General features: G+C 42.8%; 1 protein-coding gene across 5 annotated transcripts in view; it reads right to left on the reverse strand.

The window, feature by feature from the left end:
* CSMD1 (CUB and Sushi multiple domains 1) overlaps positions 1-17,505 on the reverse strand; it is a 2,016,488-nt gene that overhangs the window by 164,517 nt on the left and 1,834,466 nt on the right. For all 5 annotated transcript variants that reach the window (XM_058719853.1, XM_058719852.1, XM_058719850.1 and 2 more), the window contains 2 exons: positions 12,313-12,522; positions 2,409-2,597 (listed from right to left, as the gene is read on the reverse strand). In XM_058719853.1, coding sequence (XP_058575836.1) covers positions 2,409-2,597; positions 12,313-12,522 — 399 coding nt within the window. The remainder of the gene's footprint in view (positions 1-2,408; positions 2,598-12,312; positions 12,523-17,505) is intronic.

Below are 17,505 nucleotides of genomic sequence, written 5' to 3' on the forward strand. Positions count from 1 at the left end.
CATTTGACCTTGCCTGTGGAGAGGTCTAGCCCTCTGTCTGGGAGGGGGTTTACCGCACACCCGATTGGAGCGGCTTTGCTTCATGGGGGGTCGGAGCGTCTACTCAATAGTTCCAGGAGGGGGCGACCCATGCCGCAAGTACCAGCCACGTGACGGAAGGTGGGGCCTTTGCCTCACAGGATGTCAGCTGGTCTGGAAGCTGACACCAACCACTGGGCAATCCAGCCATCAGTCCTGCCCGGATGAAAATCTCTGGGCACCAACACCCAGGTGAGCTCCTCAAGACACTGTCACCAGTCAGCTCTGAGACGGGTGCATCCTCCCGTACTCTATGCATCTTTTCCCATGATTTTAATGTGTCCTTTCCTTGTTTTAACCCACAACCAGAGTATGTAATAGCTGTATTATTATACAATAGATAATATTATATATAATAGAGTATATAATATAATAAAGTTCTGTGAGGCCTTTCAGTGAATTTTCCAACCTCAGGGTGGCTTGGGGACAAATCTCCTATTTTCAGGTGCTGTCGGGAGCCCGGGGCAGACTTGGATGTCTGCAGGACTTCCGCATCAGTGTGGCCAGCTCTGGGTAGTATGACGTATCATGTTGTCATTATAAGAGGTGGCGTCCCCTTTAAGCTACGTCACAATGTATTTTGTTATTTTCACGCTGACAAAATAATTCTAAGCCAGCATTTATTTCTATATTTGAAAACTTCGCTTGAAAAAGTGATGAAGCCTAATTAACGATTTAGTTCTATTTTTTAATATCAAGCCAAGAAGTCTCTCGTGCATAGATGAATTCAAAGGATTCAGGGGAAAATTCCAATTAAGAAAAGGGTTTAATCATGACAATCCCAAGTATTATATACATATAAAAAATGTGAGTTTTTAAATGGAGAACAGTAAAAAAAAAAAAAAAAGGTTTTTAGAGGTTTTTTTTAGGTTTATTTATTCATTTCGAGAGACAGAGAGCAAGTGAGTGAGCTGGTGAGCCTGCAAAGGTTGGGGAGGGGCAGAGGGAGAGAGAGAACCCCAAGCGGGCTCCAGGCTGTCCGCACAGAGCCTGAGGTGGGTTCCATCTCACGAGCCATGAGACATGACCTGAGCCAATCCAGATTCATACGCTTATGCGACTGAGCCCCCCGGGAGTCCCTTAAATGTTTTAATAAAAAGCACCAGATATGCTACTGCTAGACTTAGTTTTATAAAAAAATTTTTAAATGCTGTTCTATATGTTATTAAATTTGCATCAAACTAAGGATCTTTTAAAATACAGCTGAAGTTTCTTTTCATAGTTTTTTAAACAATAACGTAGAATAGAAAAATACAGGTGAAAAATCTAATTTAAGAAGTCCACTGGTGGTGTTTTTTTTTTTTTTTCGGTTTATTTTTGTTTGTTTGTTTGTTTTTACTTTTTCAGTAGAAACAGAAACCCAGCGAGTTGCGGTTCCCTTTTGCCCCCTGGGATATAAATGTTTAGCATTTCAAATGACCACAGAGTTGGTAATTTCGTTATTTTTTTCACTCAAAGGGACTGTATTTATAATGTTAGAATACTAGACTTTCAGTAAATTTTGTTTCATATGCTTTCTTCATGAAAAACATGCTTGACCTATTAACTTCAACTTGATATTACAAAAATTTTGAAATCATCCAAAGGAAAAAAAAATCAGGCTGCCATACAGAAGCTTTAAAGAAGTGATTTCTGCTCTGACCAGGGCTATTTGATGAATCCAGACTTCCCTCCATCACCACTGACGGTCAAGCTGATTCCCAGCCCTCCATAGAAACCCTGATCATCATGTACTATTGAGCTGCGACTTTCCTACGACTGTTTCTCCAGGATGTCTTTGCTTTCATTATTCTTTCTACCTCTGATGCCCTATCTCTGAGTAGCAAAATAGTACGTGTGCTCCAATGCCCACTAAAAAACAAAACCCATTTCCCAAAATACAAAAGCAATAAATGATAACTGTGAAAGTTAAACAATAAAAAACATCTAGGGTAAAATGAACGAGCATTCTTTCTTCCACTAATCCCGTAATTTGGTGGAACCATCGTAATTCTAAATACCACTACCATCATAAAGATGTCCCTGATCACTTCCCAAGCAAATGCCATCCTTCTTCATGCAATTCTTATGTCTGGTTTCACATTATAAATGTGTGTTTATTATTTTGTTTCCTTTATAACAACTATTGAAGGCAAGGCCTATTTGTTCATCTTTTTAACTTACTGGCATATGATATTCCTGAGATACTAGGTAGAAAGAGTTTACCATAATAGATCGCTAATAAATATTTGTTGAATAGGTGAACAGATTCTCTAAAACATCCATTTAATCATTTAATGCACTATTATATACATGGAAAATTACATTATTGCCAAGAACGGTTAACCTACCGTCACATCTTGGAAAAGGATAATTCCAGTCTCGGTCGATCCCGTGCTGACAGGTGAGGACTGGGTGGCCGATTAAAATGTACCCAGGGTAGCACTCAAAGGATATGGACTGTCCCACACTATAGTCCGAGTTGATCATATAACCATTCTGAAAAGGAGGTGGGTCCGGGCAGTTCTGTAACTCATAGGCTGAAACGGACAGAATCAAGCTCATGTAAGAAGTTAGGTTAGTATGGAATTGACAGTCCTGGGATCATGGGCAGTTTATTAAGATGGATGTTTCCAGCAAGTTTTGAAAAATATCTTTTCTAAGTTGCCACTTACCATCTAAGTAAAACAATCAGTAGCAGTAACGGAATTAAAACAACTTGCAATTAATAAACACTTGATTGTGTGCTTTAGAAGTAGTAAAGCACAAACCAAATATAAATTTGACAGCATTTACCTTGGGGGAAAAAAAGTATATGAAATGAATTGACTTTTTTAAAAAGGTAAAATAAATGATAATAAAAATTGCCTGTAAAGAATGTCAGGTGAATGTGGACTTAATTTCCCTTTAATTTAGAAGCGAATTATACTAGCACTCCATTCTAAGGGTTAATATAACTAGGAAATATGGAGTTATTATGTTTTGATTTGTTCATTAATTGTCTGTTACAAATAAAATTTAAAAATCAACTTCATTTTCTTATTTTTTTAAAAAAAGAGCCCATAGAAAAATTGTACCAGCAACCAATATCTGTACAATGTTTTTTTTCTAAAATCTAGTTTATGTAGTAAATAATACATATTTATATTTTGCATGTAATAAGGATACTGTGCAGTTGATACGGTGTCTTTGCAAGTTCCAATGTTGTGAGATAAATTTAGAAATTTTAACAGCATGGTTAAACCCTCACTGTAGTTAGCAGATTAAAAATCCCTTAATTTCACAATTTCACTTCATTTCACATTTTACTTGGCTTTCCTTATTTTTATATTTGCAATTGGATGTCTCTGGACAAGAGTCAGATAAGCAGCTAATGACTGATGGCAGGCAAGAAGCAGAAATCAGAAGGGGTACCAGGGCAAAGGCCTCTAAGCCTCTTGGAGTCATTTATGGTGCTGGCTCCTCTAGGGGCTGATACCAGGAAGAACCTGGAGGTAGACAAAGGCCCCCCCCCCCGAAAAAATGGGGCCTTCGTGAATCTCCAGCAGCTGCAGACTTCCCCTCTGGTGTCCACTGTGCAAGCACAGGACGAGGGCTGTCTCCTCAACAAGATCGGAGTGGACATCACAGACGTGGTTTATGCAACGAGGCTTTATCAACTGTGATGTGCTAATAATACATTTATTCCATTTTATTTGTAATGCGCTTCGTTATTATAGGGAGTTGCACCTATCATGCATTGAGAATAAGAGGAAAAAGCTTGCTGGAGTATTTTTAACTCAATGCCATCTTTTGACACATAGGCTTAATAACTCAGTATGGAGATATAACTTATTTATACAAAGTCAAACAGTTTAACAATTATATATAATGAGTTTTTGGGACTCCTTTTTGGTGAAGCTAAATTATAACATGAAATTCCTGAGACAATAGAAGGAAAAATCACTTATTTAAGGATTTATTCCAGATCAATAAGCATCATAAGCACAATTATTATTAACAAAATGCAAAGCTCTAGCCCTCATTTGCCAAAGAAAAAGTGCTTGGAACTCACAATTTTGGCATTTGCAATCCAGCATAAAGACAATAGCTGCACGTTCTACAGAGGTGTTTTCCAAATTTTTTTTCTGCATCTCATAAGTAAAATATCTTACTGTTGAAATATCCTGCCTAATACCAGACTTCAAGGGGAAATAAATCTATAACTGTTCCAAAGAAAAGAGCATTCAAACCTGAGTGAAAGGAAAACATGTCTGGAAGGAAAGTACATCAAGCATCAGAGTGGCAAGTCTCTCATTTTTACTTGCTTTTGGAATGTTACCACATCCTATTTGAAAACCAGAAGCTTGGAAAACTGTTCTGGTGAGTATAAGGACAGGGAACGTCAGACCAGAAAGCCAAGACCAATCGGCACGTCTTTTTCTCTTTGAACTACACGTGCATGAACACACAGGTGCACATGCTATGCACACATGGATGCACACGCACACACATACAATGCACACAAACACCACACACGTACGCACACATACACACCCCCACACCCGTACATGTTTATGCACATACATACACATGCGCACACACAGAAATACCACACATGTATGCACACACACACTCACACATCCGTACATGTTTGCACACACATACACATGCACACACACACTCACACATCCATACACGTTTATGCACACATACACACGCACACACACATATGCACGCACACACCTGTACATGTTTACACCATCATATGCACAAACACACACTGTCTATTTCTTCATTTCCTTACTGTGCTCCTTCCTGGGCCAGCGTGACAAATCCACAGCCAGTCACCTACCTCCCCCAAGGGCCACCTCACCCTGAAAGCCATAAAAACAGCCTTTTCCTGAAAGCCAGGGCCAAATGGCCTAGCAAATACCCACAGTGCTTGCAATGTTGTTATTTGAGCTTAAATTTACTTTATCAGAAGCAGGTTCACAAAAAGAACGGAGAATCCCATACTGGGCTCCAACTGTCAACCAATTTCCTTCTTTATAATACTCTTTTAGAATGAAATCAGCAGTTCGTTCTCATGCTTGTTTTGCTCGAAGCATAATAAACTCTGCTGGAGAAATGGGTCCTCTAATGTATCACATACAACTGCTAATAAAACCTTTATATATACATACATATATATGTATATAAATATACATCAAAACTGGATGGCGGTTTCCACGTGAGCAGAATCAAGACGGCGTTCAACAGAGCACCGTCGTCAGTGAAAGATTCTAGCCATGGTTTAGCAGAGCCCTTGGGGTACCAATGAAAGCAGTGGGAACCGCAGATGGGTGCTCTCACAGAAAGTCCTTTTTTAAAAGTTTTTTTAAAGCTTATTTATTTATTTGAAAGAGAGAGTGTGTAAACGGGAAAGGGGCAGAGAGAGAGGGAGAGAGACTCTGCATTGTCAGTGAAGAGCCTGATGCAGGGCTTGAACTCACGAACTGTGAGATCATGACCTGAGTGGAAACCAAGAGCCGGACGCTCAACCAACTGAGCCACCTAGGTGCCCCAGTGCATAGAGATTCCTAATGAACTGTCACGGGAAACAGCATGTACCACATGTAAATTCACACGGGTCTCCTCACAGCCTTGCCACAGGGAGGGTCACTCTAATTTGCATCAGCGTCCGTGTGAATGTGACTTTGAACCCTCCCTCAAGAGCTTGGTTTCCCGCTCCTTGGAAAAATGAAGGGGGTTCCAGGAGCCACAGAGCCACATGCAGCAGTCCAGAGAATTCCCGAAGTGCACACACAAGGATGCTCCCTGTGTCCCAGGGAGCCATTATCATGGCTCCAATGGCACATCTGTCTTCTTCTGTAACAAGGATATGACCCTGTTTCTCACTCCTCAGTGAGACTGAACGTTCTTTATTGGTTATCTGAACTCCCCATACCCATCAGTGAAGCCAACCTACATCGTCCCCGAGGTGACAGCCAATCCCATTATCTGGGGGCAGCCCAAAGCCTTGGCTGGGGGATGGCTGACCAAGTCGCTTGCTCCCAGTTGTGGTTACAATCGTGTCTTGTGCTTTGAGCAACCGCGGGTGGGTGCTCGGCAGACCTTCTGCGTGAAGACCTTTACACTGTGGAAAAACTCTTACTTTATTTTAGTTTTTTAAATGTTCACTTTTTTATGTTAAGGGAGGGAGGGGGGGATGGGGAGGGACAGAGAGAGAGGGAGACAGAATTCCAAGCAGGCTCTACCTAGTCTCTATAGTGTAGCCCATGAACTACCACTGGAGGCACTTTCTCCATCTTGACCAGGTTGCCCTCGAGTGGATGGGAATTGACACAACTATAAGTTGTCCGCTATTTTAAGCATTTTGATGTGTCTAAGGAGCCTCCTGCAGAGAACTCGATTCACTCACTCAGACGGGTGGGAAGGACAGAGTAGACCCGACTTTGCTCTTGTTAGCTCAAGGTGCCTCAGAGTATCACGGTCAAAGGAAAAAGAACAACTCAGTTGTAGAAGCACATCAATTTCATGCAGACAAGTACGTTCGTGTCCGTAAGGAATGGGCAGTGGGTTTATACAACCAGCTACAAGCTACCCTTCCCGGGCTCACTGCACAGGAAGGTGGTTTGATTGCTTCTCCTCCTACAGGGGAAGGATCACTATCTACTATCGACAGACTAAGCCTATTTTCTCATAGATTCAATTCACTTAAATTCAACAGTTTTATGAGTGAATAAATGGAGAAGCAGATTAAACATATCTTTAAAAAAGAAAAAAGATGCTTGAGGCACCTGGGTGGCTCAGTCGGTTCAGCGTCCGACTTCGGCTCAGGTCATGATCTCACAGTTTGTGAGTTCAAGCCCTGTGTTGGGCTCTCCGCTGATGGCTCAGAGCATAGAGCCTGCTTTAGATTCTGTGTCTCCCTCTCTCTCTGGCCCTCCCCTGCTCGCAATCTGTCTCTGTCTCTCGCTCTCTCTCAAAAATAAACATAAAACATTTTTAAAATACAAAAATAAAGGTGCTTAGTACATATAGCAAAAGGAAAAAGCAAAAGAGTGCAACTTCGAAAAAAAAGAAGACATTTTTACTTCCTATGCCTAAGGTACTTAAAGTTACCTTTAAACTTTTTGGCACTACACTATTCTATTATAATGTAAGAATGAACAAGAGAGAGAGAGGAGAATATTTAACTTCTCCAAATGTTAACTTACAAAAACCAAAAACAGAAGAGAGAGAGTCGCTAAAATTCTTAATGGCCCCAATTTCATAAACATTATGAAAATCTAGACACCAATAAGCCCATACCAATATTATAAGAGTAAGGGAATCCTTTGTTGGGCTCAAGGAAAAGAACTATTACACCTATCACTCTCAAGCAATAGGGCATCAAGTGTTTAAATTATAGGTGTTTAATGGGACAGCCAGTGGGGTCACGTAGTCATATTTGTGATATCCACCAGATTTTCCAGTATCTAATGAACTGATAAATATCTTCAGGCTTCCATCAGTTTTTCGGTTTTTGGCTTAGAAATAGGGTACATGAACTCAATTTTATTCAACACGACTCTCCACCTTCCATTTTCCAAGTTCTGTAGAAGTCATGTAACTTCCAGACAGCGACATCCACTAGTAACATTTTTAACCTTTCTAGAGCCATAAAGAAATGACGAGGTTTAAGAATAGGGGCACAACCAGGCATCGTTGAGAATGACAAGACATGCCTGCATGATTTATGCAGCTTCTTATGAGTTATTAATTACGAGCTTAACTTCTAAATCTCAAGTCCGACCTAGGAATTTTGACGTGACATTCGAATCAGAATTGTGCCATTTTGCCAATTTATACATTTTACAAAATGACAAACACCGATAATCTAATTAAGTACCATCCATCCCTGTCAGATATGATGACCTTCAAGAAACTGGGGCACCTCAAATTCACGTTCTCATTCTTTTTATTTATTTTTGTAGCTCTCAATTATAGCCAACTCACTGCCTGCAATAAAAAATATATTGTTTAAGAATTGCTTATTTATTTATTTTCAGCATGGATACTTAAACAGAGTCAGACGTCACGTAAATAAAACATGTGCTCGGCTCAGCCAACCAGATGTGTGGCCTAGATGAGGCTTCACGAAATCAAATGTTTAAAGGCCGCACAGACAACATCAATGTTCAAAGCTCACAGGGGATAAGGGAAATTTTTGAAGTCAATGGTTTTCTACTCTGAAAGGGGCCATCACTATGACACTTCAGGGTCCCTACATGTGAACACTGACCAAATGTTTACAGATTCTGACACTGTGAGATAAAAAAGGAAAGTGGATCTATGGGTATCTCACAAACTATATGAAATCTAATCTAAATACTGACAATTAAAAATTGTAGTATTTTGTTAGCCAACTGCAGCAACTTTATGAGCTACTGTCTAAATAATTCTTATTTAGACTTTGTGTATGTGTGTGTTTGTGTGTTCATTTTAGAGCATTATTTTTGGATTTCAGTAATTGATAGCTTTAGAATTATGTGGACATGGCCTTAATAACCCTATCTGGAAAATATCAAGAGAGATAAAACAAGAAATATTTTTTGAACTGTGGAGGTTAGAGTTAAGTAAGATAAAATACAGTTCCAGAACTTCCATATAAATCATGGGAATTTGTACTTGAGTTTTGCAGGCCAAGAAGGAGAGAGAAGTTAAATTTTGAATACAGTATTAAGAATACTCCAAGTGGGGAAGACTTTTCAAAAGTTCTTGGGATCAAATGAGATAAATCACTTAATTGGAAGCTCATGGTTTGAGATGTGTAATTATGTATATTTTTCTTATTGACTCATACATTAAAGTCATGCCAATTGAACAATGGAGGTCACCATGTAATAGCCAAGTCTAAAATGACAATCATGGGGTGCCTGAGTGGCTCAGTCTGTTAAGTGGCTGACTCTCGATTTCAGCTCTGGTCATGATCTCACAGTTCGTGACTTTGAGCCCTGCGTCGGGCTCTGTGCTGACACTGTGGAGTTTGCTTGGGATTCTCTCTCTCCCTCTCTCTCTCTCTGCCCCTCTTCTACACGTTTGCACTCCCTCCCTCTTGCTCCCTCCCCCTTGACCAAAATAAGTAAATAAACTCCAAAAAAAGTAAACAAGGGATGCCTTGGGGGCTCAGTCAGTTAAGTGACTGATTTCGGCTCAGGTCATGATCTCACGGTCCATGGGTTCGAGCCCCACATCGGGCTCTGTGCTGACAGCTCAGAGCCTGGAGCCTGTTTCGGATTCTGTGTCTCCCCCTCTCTGCCCCTCCCTGTTTACGCTCTCTCTCTCTCTCAAAAATAAATAAACATTAAGAAATTTTTAAAAATAAATAAAATGATGATCATGAATGAAATGTTCATACTTTAATAAAATGTACTTCAATAGAATTAGGTAAAGGGTGTACACCAGATATACAAAAATATGAAAGAGAAGCACTGAATTCATGGCAACTATGATTCAAGTTTCAAGTTCAGCATACAAACAGGTGAAGAGGACAGGACGCAACAGAGAGAGGTATGTTGAGGTGAAAGCCACATCTCCCTTAGACACCTGCCAAGCCTGCCAGCAGGAAGGTGAGGGAACCCCCAACACATGCACACGCACACGTGCCAGGAGATGCCTTGCTTCCAAGACCTTCCCCTCCCCTGCCACTTACAGAAGAGTCAGGAACACCCGTGTTTGCCTGTGGCTGGACAATACACGAATCCTCCAGATTCTCATCTCGTCTCATCATGTCTCCCAGATGGTGAGCTTCACCGCCTGTTCCCACCGAGGAGCCAGAACAAAACACTGGTCTCTGCTCCTACCAGGTCGTACTGGGCGCCCGAGCCCCAGCCAGCAGACGGCGCTCCGCGGGCAGCCTGCTCTCAGGGTAGGACCTTTCCTGACTCACCACCCACCACGGTCTCTCCTGCTCACCCGCTTCCCAGACCCAGGCCCCCGTAGCCTTGCCGCTCCTCCCTGTAGAGGAAAAGCCCTCTTCCCACCCCTCCATACCTGCGCTGATCTTACGGTCAGAGCCCTGTTCTTTCTGCTGCAGGAGACCTTTTCTCCAGGGGCACTAAATAATCCTTTCGGCTAGAGGGTCACTTTACCAAGGCTGAAGTCGTTCTGCATTTCATTCTAGATACGGGGACTGTTGATGCCTTAGCGTCAGAAGTGGGAAGAAAGAACGTGGTAGGACTTTGAAGGGTCTGACAGTTTTCAGGGACAAAGAGGAGGGCGGTGAGGACAAGATGCGTGGCAGCATCTGGTGGGACTGCGCGATGTTGCCTAACTGGGAGCTGGGGCAAGAGTCATGACGCACGGGGTCACGTCCCCAGGAAAGCGGGCACGGGGGCACGAGTACGCCAGTTCTGCAGCTGGAGCGGGTAGCTCAAATGCGCACCGTGTCCTCAGAGGGATGGGAAAGTCTGGAAGAGGAACCTACCCGGAGAAGAATCCGTGTGCTCGGTTTTGCACACAGGGCTCACGGGCCAGCCCGATACCCAGGGGATGCGTGGCAGTGGGACAGACACCCGGCCCCGGGACTCGCAGAACTGGAATCGGGGACAGGAGCAGCCAGGCCGTCCAGCACTCACACCACACAGGCTTCGAATGCGTCGAGGACACTGGGGGAAAGGGGGTGATGAGCAGCTGGGGCTCGGCCAGCCCTGCACACGCGGCTGTCCGGCAGAAGAGAACGACCGAGGCCCAGAGATGTAAGAAGCAGTAGGGGGGTGGGGGGGCAGCGGAATCGCCAAGAGACTGTGTGGGCCCTCAGGGAGGGGGCAGGGTCCTGGGCCAGAGGCGGGAACACCACCGAACGCTACCACAGAACACGGGCCACGGCGCGTGGCGGGGGGTATAGCAGCACGGAAGGCCGCTGGAATGAAAGAACACCTGGACACGATGCTGTGTCAGAGTCTGGATGAGAATGGGAAGGAGAAGGTGGGGAAAGTCTTAGAAACTGGGACAGGTGGTGCAGACAGTGCTTCAATGTCTCCTAGAAAGTGGGAGCCGAAGGAAGACAGGACTCGAAGGGACACTGACAATTACATATAAATAGAAGCACCAGGTGGCTGGGTGGGTCAAGCTTCTGACTCTTGGCTTCTGCCCAGGTCCCAATCTCACAGTTCATGAGTCTGAGCCCCAAGTGGGCCTCTGAGCTGACGGCTTGGGATTCTCTCTCTCCCTCTCTCAGCCCCTCCCTTTTTCTCTCTCAATAAATAAATACACTTAAAAATACATGTCTAAAGAGACGTGGTGTGTGTGTGTGTGTATGTGTGCAAGCGACACTTTCTTGAGGGGGATGGGGTACAGCGGGAAGCAGTGAAGGACACCATCTGCATCAAGAACATTCTGGCCACGTCTCCTGCCGCATTCCTCCCTGCCCCAGCCTTTATTTCCCTCCTACTGGGGTTTTATATCTTAAGAGACCCCAGATTTGGAAATCTAAGTGTAGATTTTATATTTAAGTAACAACTTGAGTACCAATGTCTGAAACTTCAACATAAAATGCGTCATCTTTGAGTAAAACAGTAAAACCCTTAATTTCAAAGGCAGTCGATGAAATTAAAGAAAGCAAGTGATTTAATTAAGATTTTTAAAAACGAAAAGCCCTTATGTCGACATTTCCAGCTTCGTAGGATTTAACGATAACCAAGAAACGCCAGCTAAATCATCTGGTACGAAATGAAAACTCTGAACTTTTTCTCTTGTCAAAAATGGTTGGATGAGGCTTGATTCAAACTTGTCTTCAAGTCTCGCGTTAGAGATTTTAAAAACGAAGTCGGTTCACTGCATTTTCTTCCTGGCGTAACTGGAAGTGACTCGACTGATACCTTCAGCCATTATTTTCGAGCTCTGACAACAGCCAGTGCAGGAGACACGCCTCCAGCCCCGCTGCCGCTGTGACTGGATTCGCCCGCACGTCCGGAGGGGACGCGAAGCCCCGGCAGCCAGAGGACCGTGACAGATGGGGAGGTGTGCGTGATGCGGGGCCAGCTGCTCAGGAGTGTGATGTGGGCCGCAGCAGGGCGTGACTGGCGGCGACACGTGAGGACAGTGTGGTGGCCCCCCATCCCCGTCGAGGCCTCTGCTCGCGTCTATGCCGTGTGAGCAGCCCTGGGTCCGTTACCAGTCGGGGAACCAGTGGTTCCAGCTCTGCACATTTGTAACCCATCGGGGAGGATGCTATTTCCATTCAGTTTAAGTGAAAGAGATAAATCTGGGTTTTTGCTGATTCCTTACCTTGGTAAGTGAGTTTAAACCCTTGCCGGTTCTGGGAATGGTCGCTGTAAAAGTGGATGAGCGTTTCATGTGTCGTACTGAGCAGGGAGGAAGGGGGTTCTGTGCCACTGAACTGCCCGATCATGGGGCTGCCGTGGTGGGGTCCGTTCTGAATTTCAAGGTAGTCGTGATTAGCTTCGGTAGAAAAATTCAGAAATTGAATATGTGCACCTGTGAAAAAATAGGCAAAATTAGTGAGAGTTAACATCAAAATGCATAAGGGCAACGTGTGTCAAAAGTGATTAAAATGGCATCAGTGTCCCCACGCACGATCCTCCGGGAGGCAGAACAAGGCAGTCACAGTGGCAGAGCACACATTTTGGGCGACAACGCACGTTGGTTCAATGTCACCTGTGCCACCTACTGGCTGTATGACCTTTGTTCACGTAATTAATGTCTCTCAGTCCGCATCTTTGTCAAATACAATTACTAGCATTACATCACAGAAATATACAGGCATGATGCTTGGAGTATGACTGGTACTCACAAGGACGGCAATGATTTCGCCTGGCAATGAATTGTATGTATGTTGGATCATCCATAAGCTAATTTGCAACTTCATCAAGAAAGATGCTGAAATGGGTCTAAAAAAAGTGCAACAGCCTTTCAAAGTGGCTTTCAAATGGATGGTCATATCATGACACAAGAGACTGGCTAGTTTAGCAGGTGATTATTTCAGTTGCATTATGCACACAAAGCCAGTGACTGATTTTTGCAAAAAACCCAATCTAAAACCCCACCGTGACCTCCACACTTCAATCTCATACCCTGGCATGGTTCACACACCAAAAGATTGTCCAAGTGACCACTGTCACTGGGATCCTATTGGTCTATGTACCAGATAAGAGGTCAATGATAATTTAGAAGAAAATAAAAATCAGAATGATTTAGACTGATTCGCTATGACTTTGTGCCATTTTTGAAAATCTAGTTGACTCCGATGCTGATACATTTTAAGCCACTTAAATAGTTTCTATAGAACTCCAAAGGCATCTGTGTTCACATAAATCCATGTAATTAATTTAGGTGTGTAAAGCCTACACTGAGAATTCCAATAGCCATTACAGATTATTCTCCCAACACATCAGAAAAGCTTTACTTTGTGTTATGGCTCATCTGCTCTTGATAGAGAAGAGCTTTATTTTTGCTTGTCATCTCCTATAGTGACCCATGTTTTCTAGGTTTGGAAAAGTAAAGATAATACTTTCATGGGTGGCCTCACTTAGTGTTAAGTGCAGAGAAAATTTCAAGCAAACATATCTACTCAGGTATTGATGGGAAATACAGTTATCGAAAGCAGAATTCAGTGAAAAAAAGCATGAGAAAGTTCAAGCCAAGTAGGAGAGAGAGATATAGGCACTCAGTAAATATAGTCTTCCAAGAAACACAGTGTCATCTACCACGGAGAAAACCGTGAGGAGGCACAGAACATCACAGCCCCCTCTGTTTGGACGGAAGTGTGAGGCCAATTATCAAGCTGAAGCTGCACGTTACCAAGCGACATTTTTCTCACAGTTACCCAGCGAAGTCCTTACTGGTATCATCATAACGTGACTCAGAGATGTTAGGTGTTATGTCCAGTGCAGCACAGGACAAGCAGAGTTAGATTTACACCCACGTCTCATGGGCAAAGAGCTCGCTTTCCTGGTTTAGAAAACGTGCTGCAAGGGGCGCCTGGGTGGCTCAGTCGGTTAAGCGTCCGACTTCAGCTCAGGTCATGATCTCACAGTCTGTGAGTTCGAGCCCCGCATCAGGCTCTGTGCTGACAGCTCAGAGCCTGGAGCCTGTTTCGGATTCTGTGTCTCCCTCTCTCTCTGACCCTCCCCTGTTCATGCTCTGTCTCTCTCTGTCTCAAAAATAAATAAATAAATGTTAAAAAAATTAAAAAAAAAAAAAAAAAAAAAAAAAGAAAACGTGCTGCAAGAGAATGAACAATCTCAGAAAGCTGGAGATACTCCAGTTCTCATTGGGCAAGATTGGATTAAATTTGTTCAACCTTGACTGCCAGAGGAAGGAAGGAAAGAATAGAATATGGGAAACTTCAGAAGTGCCCAGCTGGCTTCATCAGGAGAGGTGACTCTTGGATCTGAGTCATGAGTTCAAGCCCCACATTGGGTGTAGAGATTACTGGAAAAAAAAAAAACTTAAAAAAAATATAGGATACTTCAGAAAGGGGCAGAGGAAGCAAAAGGCAGGAGAAAAATCCTGTCTAAGGGGAAAGAGCTTTAACCCGCCAACCAAGTGTTAGGACCATTTTAGAACAAGTAATGAAATCCAGGTGTCAGAGTCTGAATCTATAAACTAGCAGCACACGAGCCACCAGGGAAGGATGATCCCAGTCTGTCTTTGGCTTGTCTATACCTAGGTCACGTCCATACAGGAGTACAGAGCAATGCCATCAATGTAAAGCATTTTTGTAAATAGTTCAAAATGTCGAATATTTCTCTTTGCTGAAGAACCATCAATGAAGTGTTAATTTTTTTTCTAAATGTTAGCAAATATGCTGGTTCAAAGAAATTTAGCAGCATGAAAAGAAAAGAGGGATCGAGAGAGATGGAAACAGAGAGAAGGACGGACAGAAGGAGAGAAGGAAGGAAGAAAAGAGAGATGGAGAGAGGGAAGGACTAGGGGCTCCCTTAGTCCCTTAATTCCCAACTATTCCCTCAACATCATTGTGGCAGCTGAGTCCTGGCCGCTTAGCGAGGTACACATCAGTACTGGATTTAGTCCCTCAGCCAGTGTTGAGTTAGAAACACAGTCTTCTTTTGCATCATGGCCCATGGATCTGACCAAAAAGGGTTTTGATACTAATAATGAAACTGTTCTAACGGAGCCTTTTTCTGAGTGCACATGTGCCAAAGTCGGGGCCACTGACTGCTGTGGTCTGCAAAGGCTTATGAACACCCAACACACTGGTCACCATGAAGATGAATGCAAACAGCTGCTGAATCGCTGACATTTTATTTATGTCCCAAGGTATGTACCACATGGGAAACTAGGGCAAGACTAGACACTTGCAGAACGCACTCGCGGTTTGGGTATCAAATCAAACAGCAGGGACACGGCTTAAAATACGCTCGTTTCAGATGTTCATATGCAGACTTCAGATGCATTTATCCAGAGATACGTTTTGAAATTCATAGAATGACACAGTCAAGGAAGAAATGAAAGCCAGCAAGCAGATCAAGGGGGAACAAAAGTTAAAGATGGCCAATATCTCCAAGTGAAGGCAACAGTAGAGGTGGCCTTTTACGGACTTGGAATTAAACTTGAAATGGAACAGAATTATGGCAATTATGGTCTTATGAAAAAATTAGCATTTTAATCAGGATAAAGTATCCAGCCACATATCAAACCTCTTAACACACATCAGGAGATGGAACAGAACAGAGCCCAGTTCTAATCTGGTTTAAAACAGAATTACTTAGCTATCTAATTTTCAGTGACTTGTGTCCGATTTGACATCATAAAGCCAAAATGAAGGGATTGAAATAAGCATAGCCTAGCTATCCTTTCATTATCTCATGAAATGCTGACAAAAATGTGTTATTACAACAAGAAAAATCAATCTGAATGTCCATTTGGTGGAATTTACGGAGCACCTTATTGTTGTGTTCTGAGTATCGTCCACACTGAAAATTAAGTGTCAGGAAAAGTCACCTGCACAAAGAACGTTTGACTTTGGATTTGACAAAACTTTAAAAAGTAATGTGACCCTGACTTCTGAGTGAAACCTTCATTTTTTTTTTTTTTTTGGATGATAGACCTTGTGAATATTAAGTGCTCTATTTACTATCTTCTGTGCATAATAAATGCACGGCAAGAGTGACTCTTCTGAAGTATCCTTTATAGCCTGCCTACATACGCCTCTAGATGGTCAAAGACATGGTCATTTTGGACAGCGTGGCCTGCAAAGTTGGTGCAGTGGTTTTTAAACAGAAAAGGCAGAGACAAAGGAAAAAAAAATCACGGTTGTATTTTTGTTGACTGTGCCTTTAGAAAATTTCAAGAAAGCAGAGACAGAAATTCTGTGTCGATGGGGCTTGTGCCAAAGCAACCCAAAATATCAACCGAAATCCGTGACGAGGAAAGAAAACAGGGTAAAAATCATTAGGGCATTTGGTTTTGTGACTAAAAGTGGCTAACGGCCAAATAATGCCCTGCTCCATATCCAGCATCTGCATTAATCAGAGCAGCCCCATGAGATGATGTTTTATTATGTTTATTTTAAAGATAAGGAAATGAGGTTCAACAACACTGTTGGTAACTTGGGCACATTCACAACCCCAGTGACTGATGGAACTAAGCTTTCTAGTCAACCCAACTCGGAGCCCCCAGACGTGAGCACTCGCCATACTTCCTGCCCACCCACCCCTCCGTGCAAAGTCCCTCCAGCACTTGGAGAGAAGAGCTGTGTTCTCTCCCTGAGACTGGATGCAGGAGACGGTTGTCACCGGGACAAATAACAGCAACGTGAGACAAAGGTGGTTTTCACATGTTGCCGAAGCAACTAATCATTTTGCCTGTTTAATGAAACTATCGATTGATCCACAGGCATTGGAAAGAAATGACAGAATCAAAAGAGTTATTTGACTAAGCTGGCAGCTGCTTAACTAATGCATCAGATAATCCCTCTCAGCTGGTCCTGGGCAATCCAGTGGTAGGGAATGATTCAAAGCACCCCAGTAAAATCCTCCTTGAACGAAATTCATCAAGAAAGGCAACGATACCACGTTCCGCCTCCGTGGACTATCCCTGTGGCTGCAGGAACTGGGTTCATCTGTGTTTACCGGCAGCACAGCCACGAATGCCCCAAGCAACCCACCACCAGAACTGAAAATCGAGACCACAGGAATGTACACGCAGATATTTGAGATCGCGTTTAAAGAAATGAGAGAACTAACTTTAAAAGTATGGAAATAGAACTTATTTTAAAGAAAAGTCTGTAATAACGGTAGCAATTCCCTTTTTTTTTTTTTTTTTGTAATTCATGTTAAAGTTTTGGTTTATCATACGGTTTCATACGAAATAATATTCTATCTCTACTCCACTGTGTCAAAACCTCTGGATTTCTACACTTTTGGGTAAAGCAATTTCTACTGAAAATAAAATGTATAAGAATCTTATGAAAAAAACATTTGTGCATTTCTCATC

Source organism: Neofelis nebulosa, chromosome 3 (assembly GCF_028018385.1).
Source record: "Neofelis nebulosa isolate mNeoNeb1 chromosome 3, mNeoNeb1.pri, whole genome shotgun sequence".
In the NCBI taxonomy this organism is placed as follows: domain Eukaryota; kingdom Metazoa; phylum Chordata; class Mammalia; order Carnivora; family Felidae; genus Neofelis; species Neofelis nebulosa.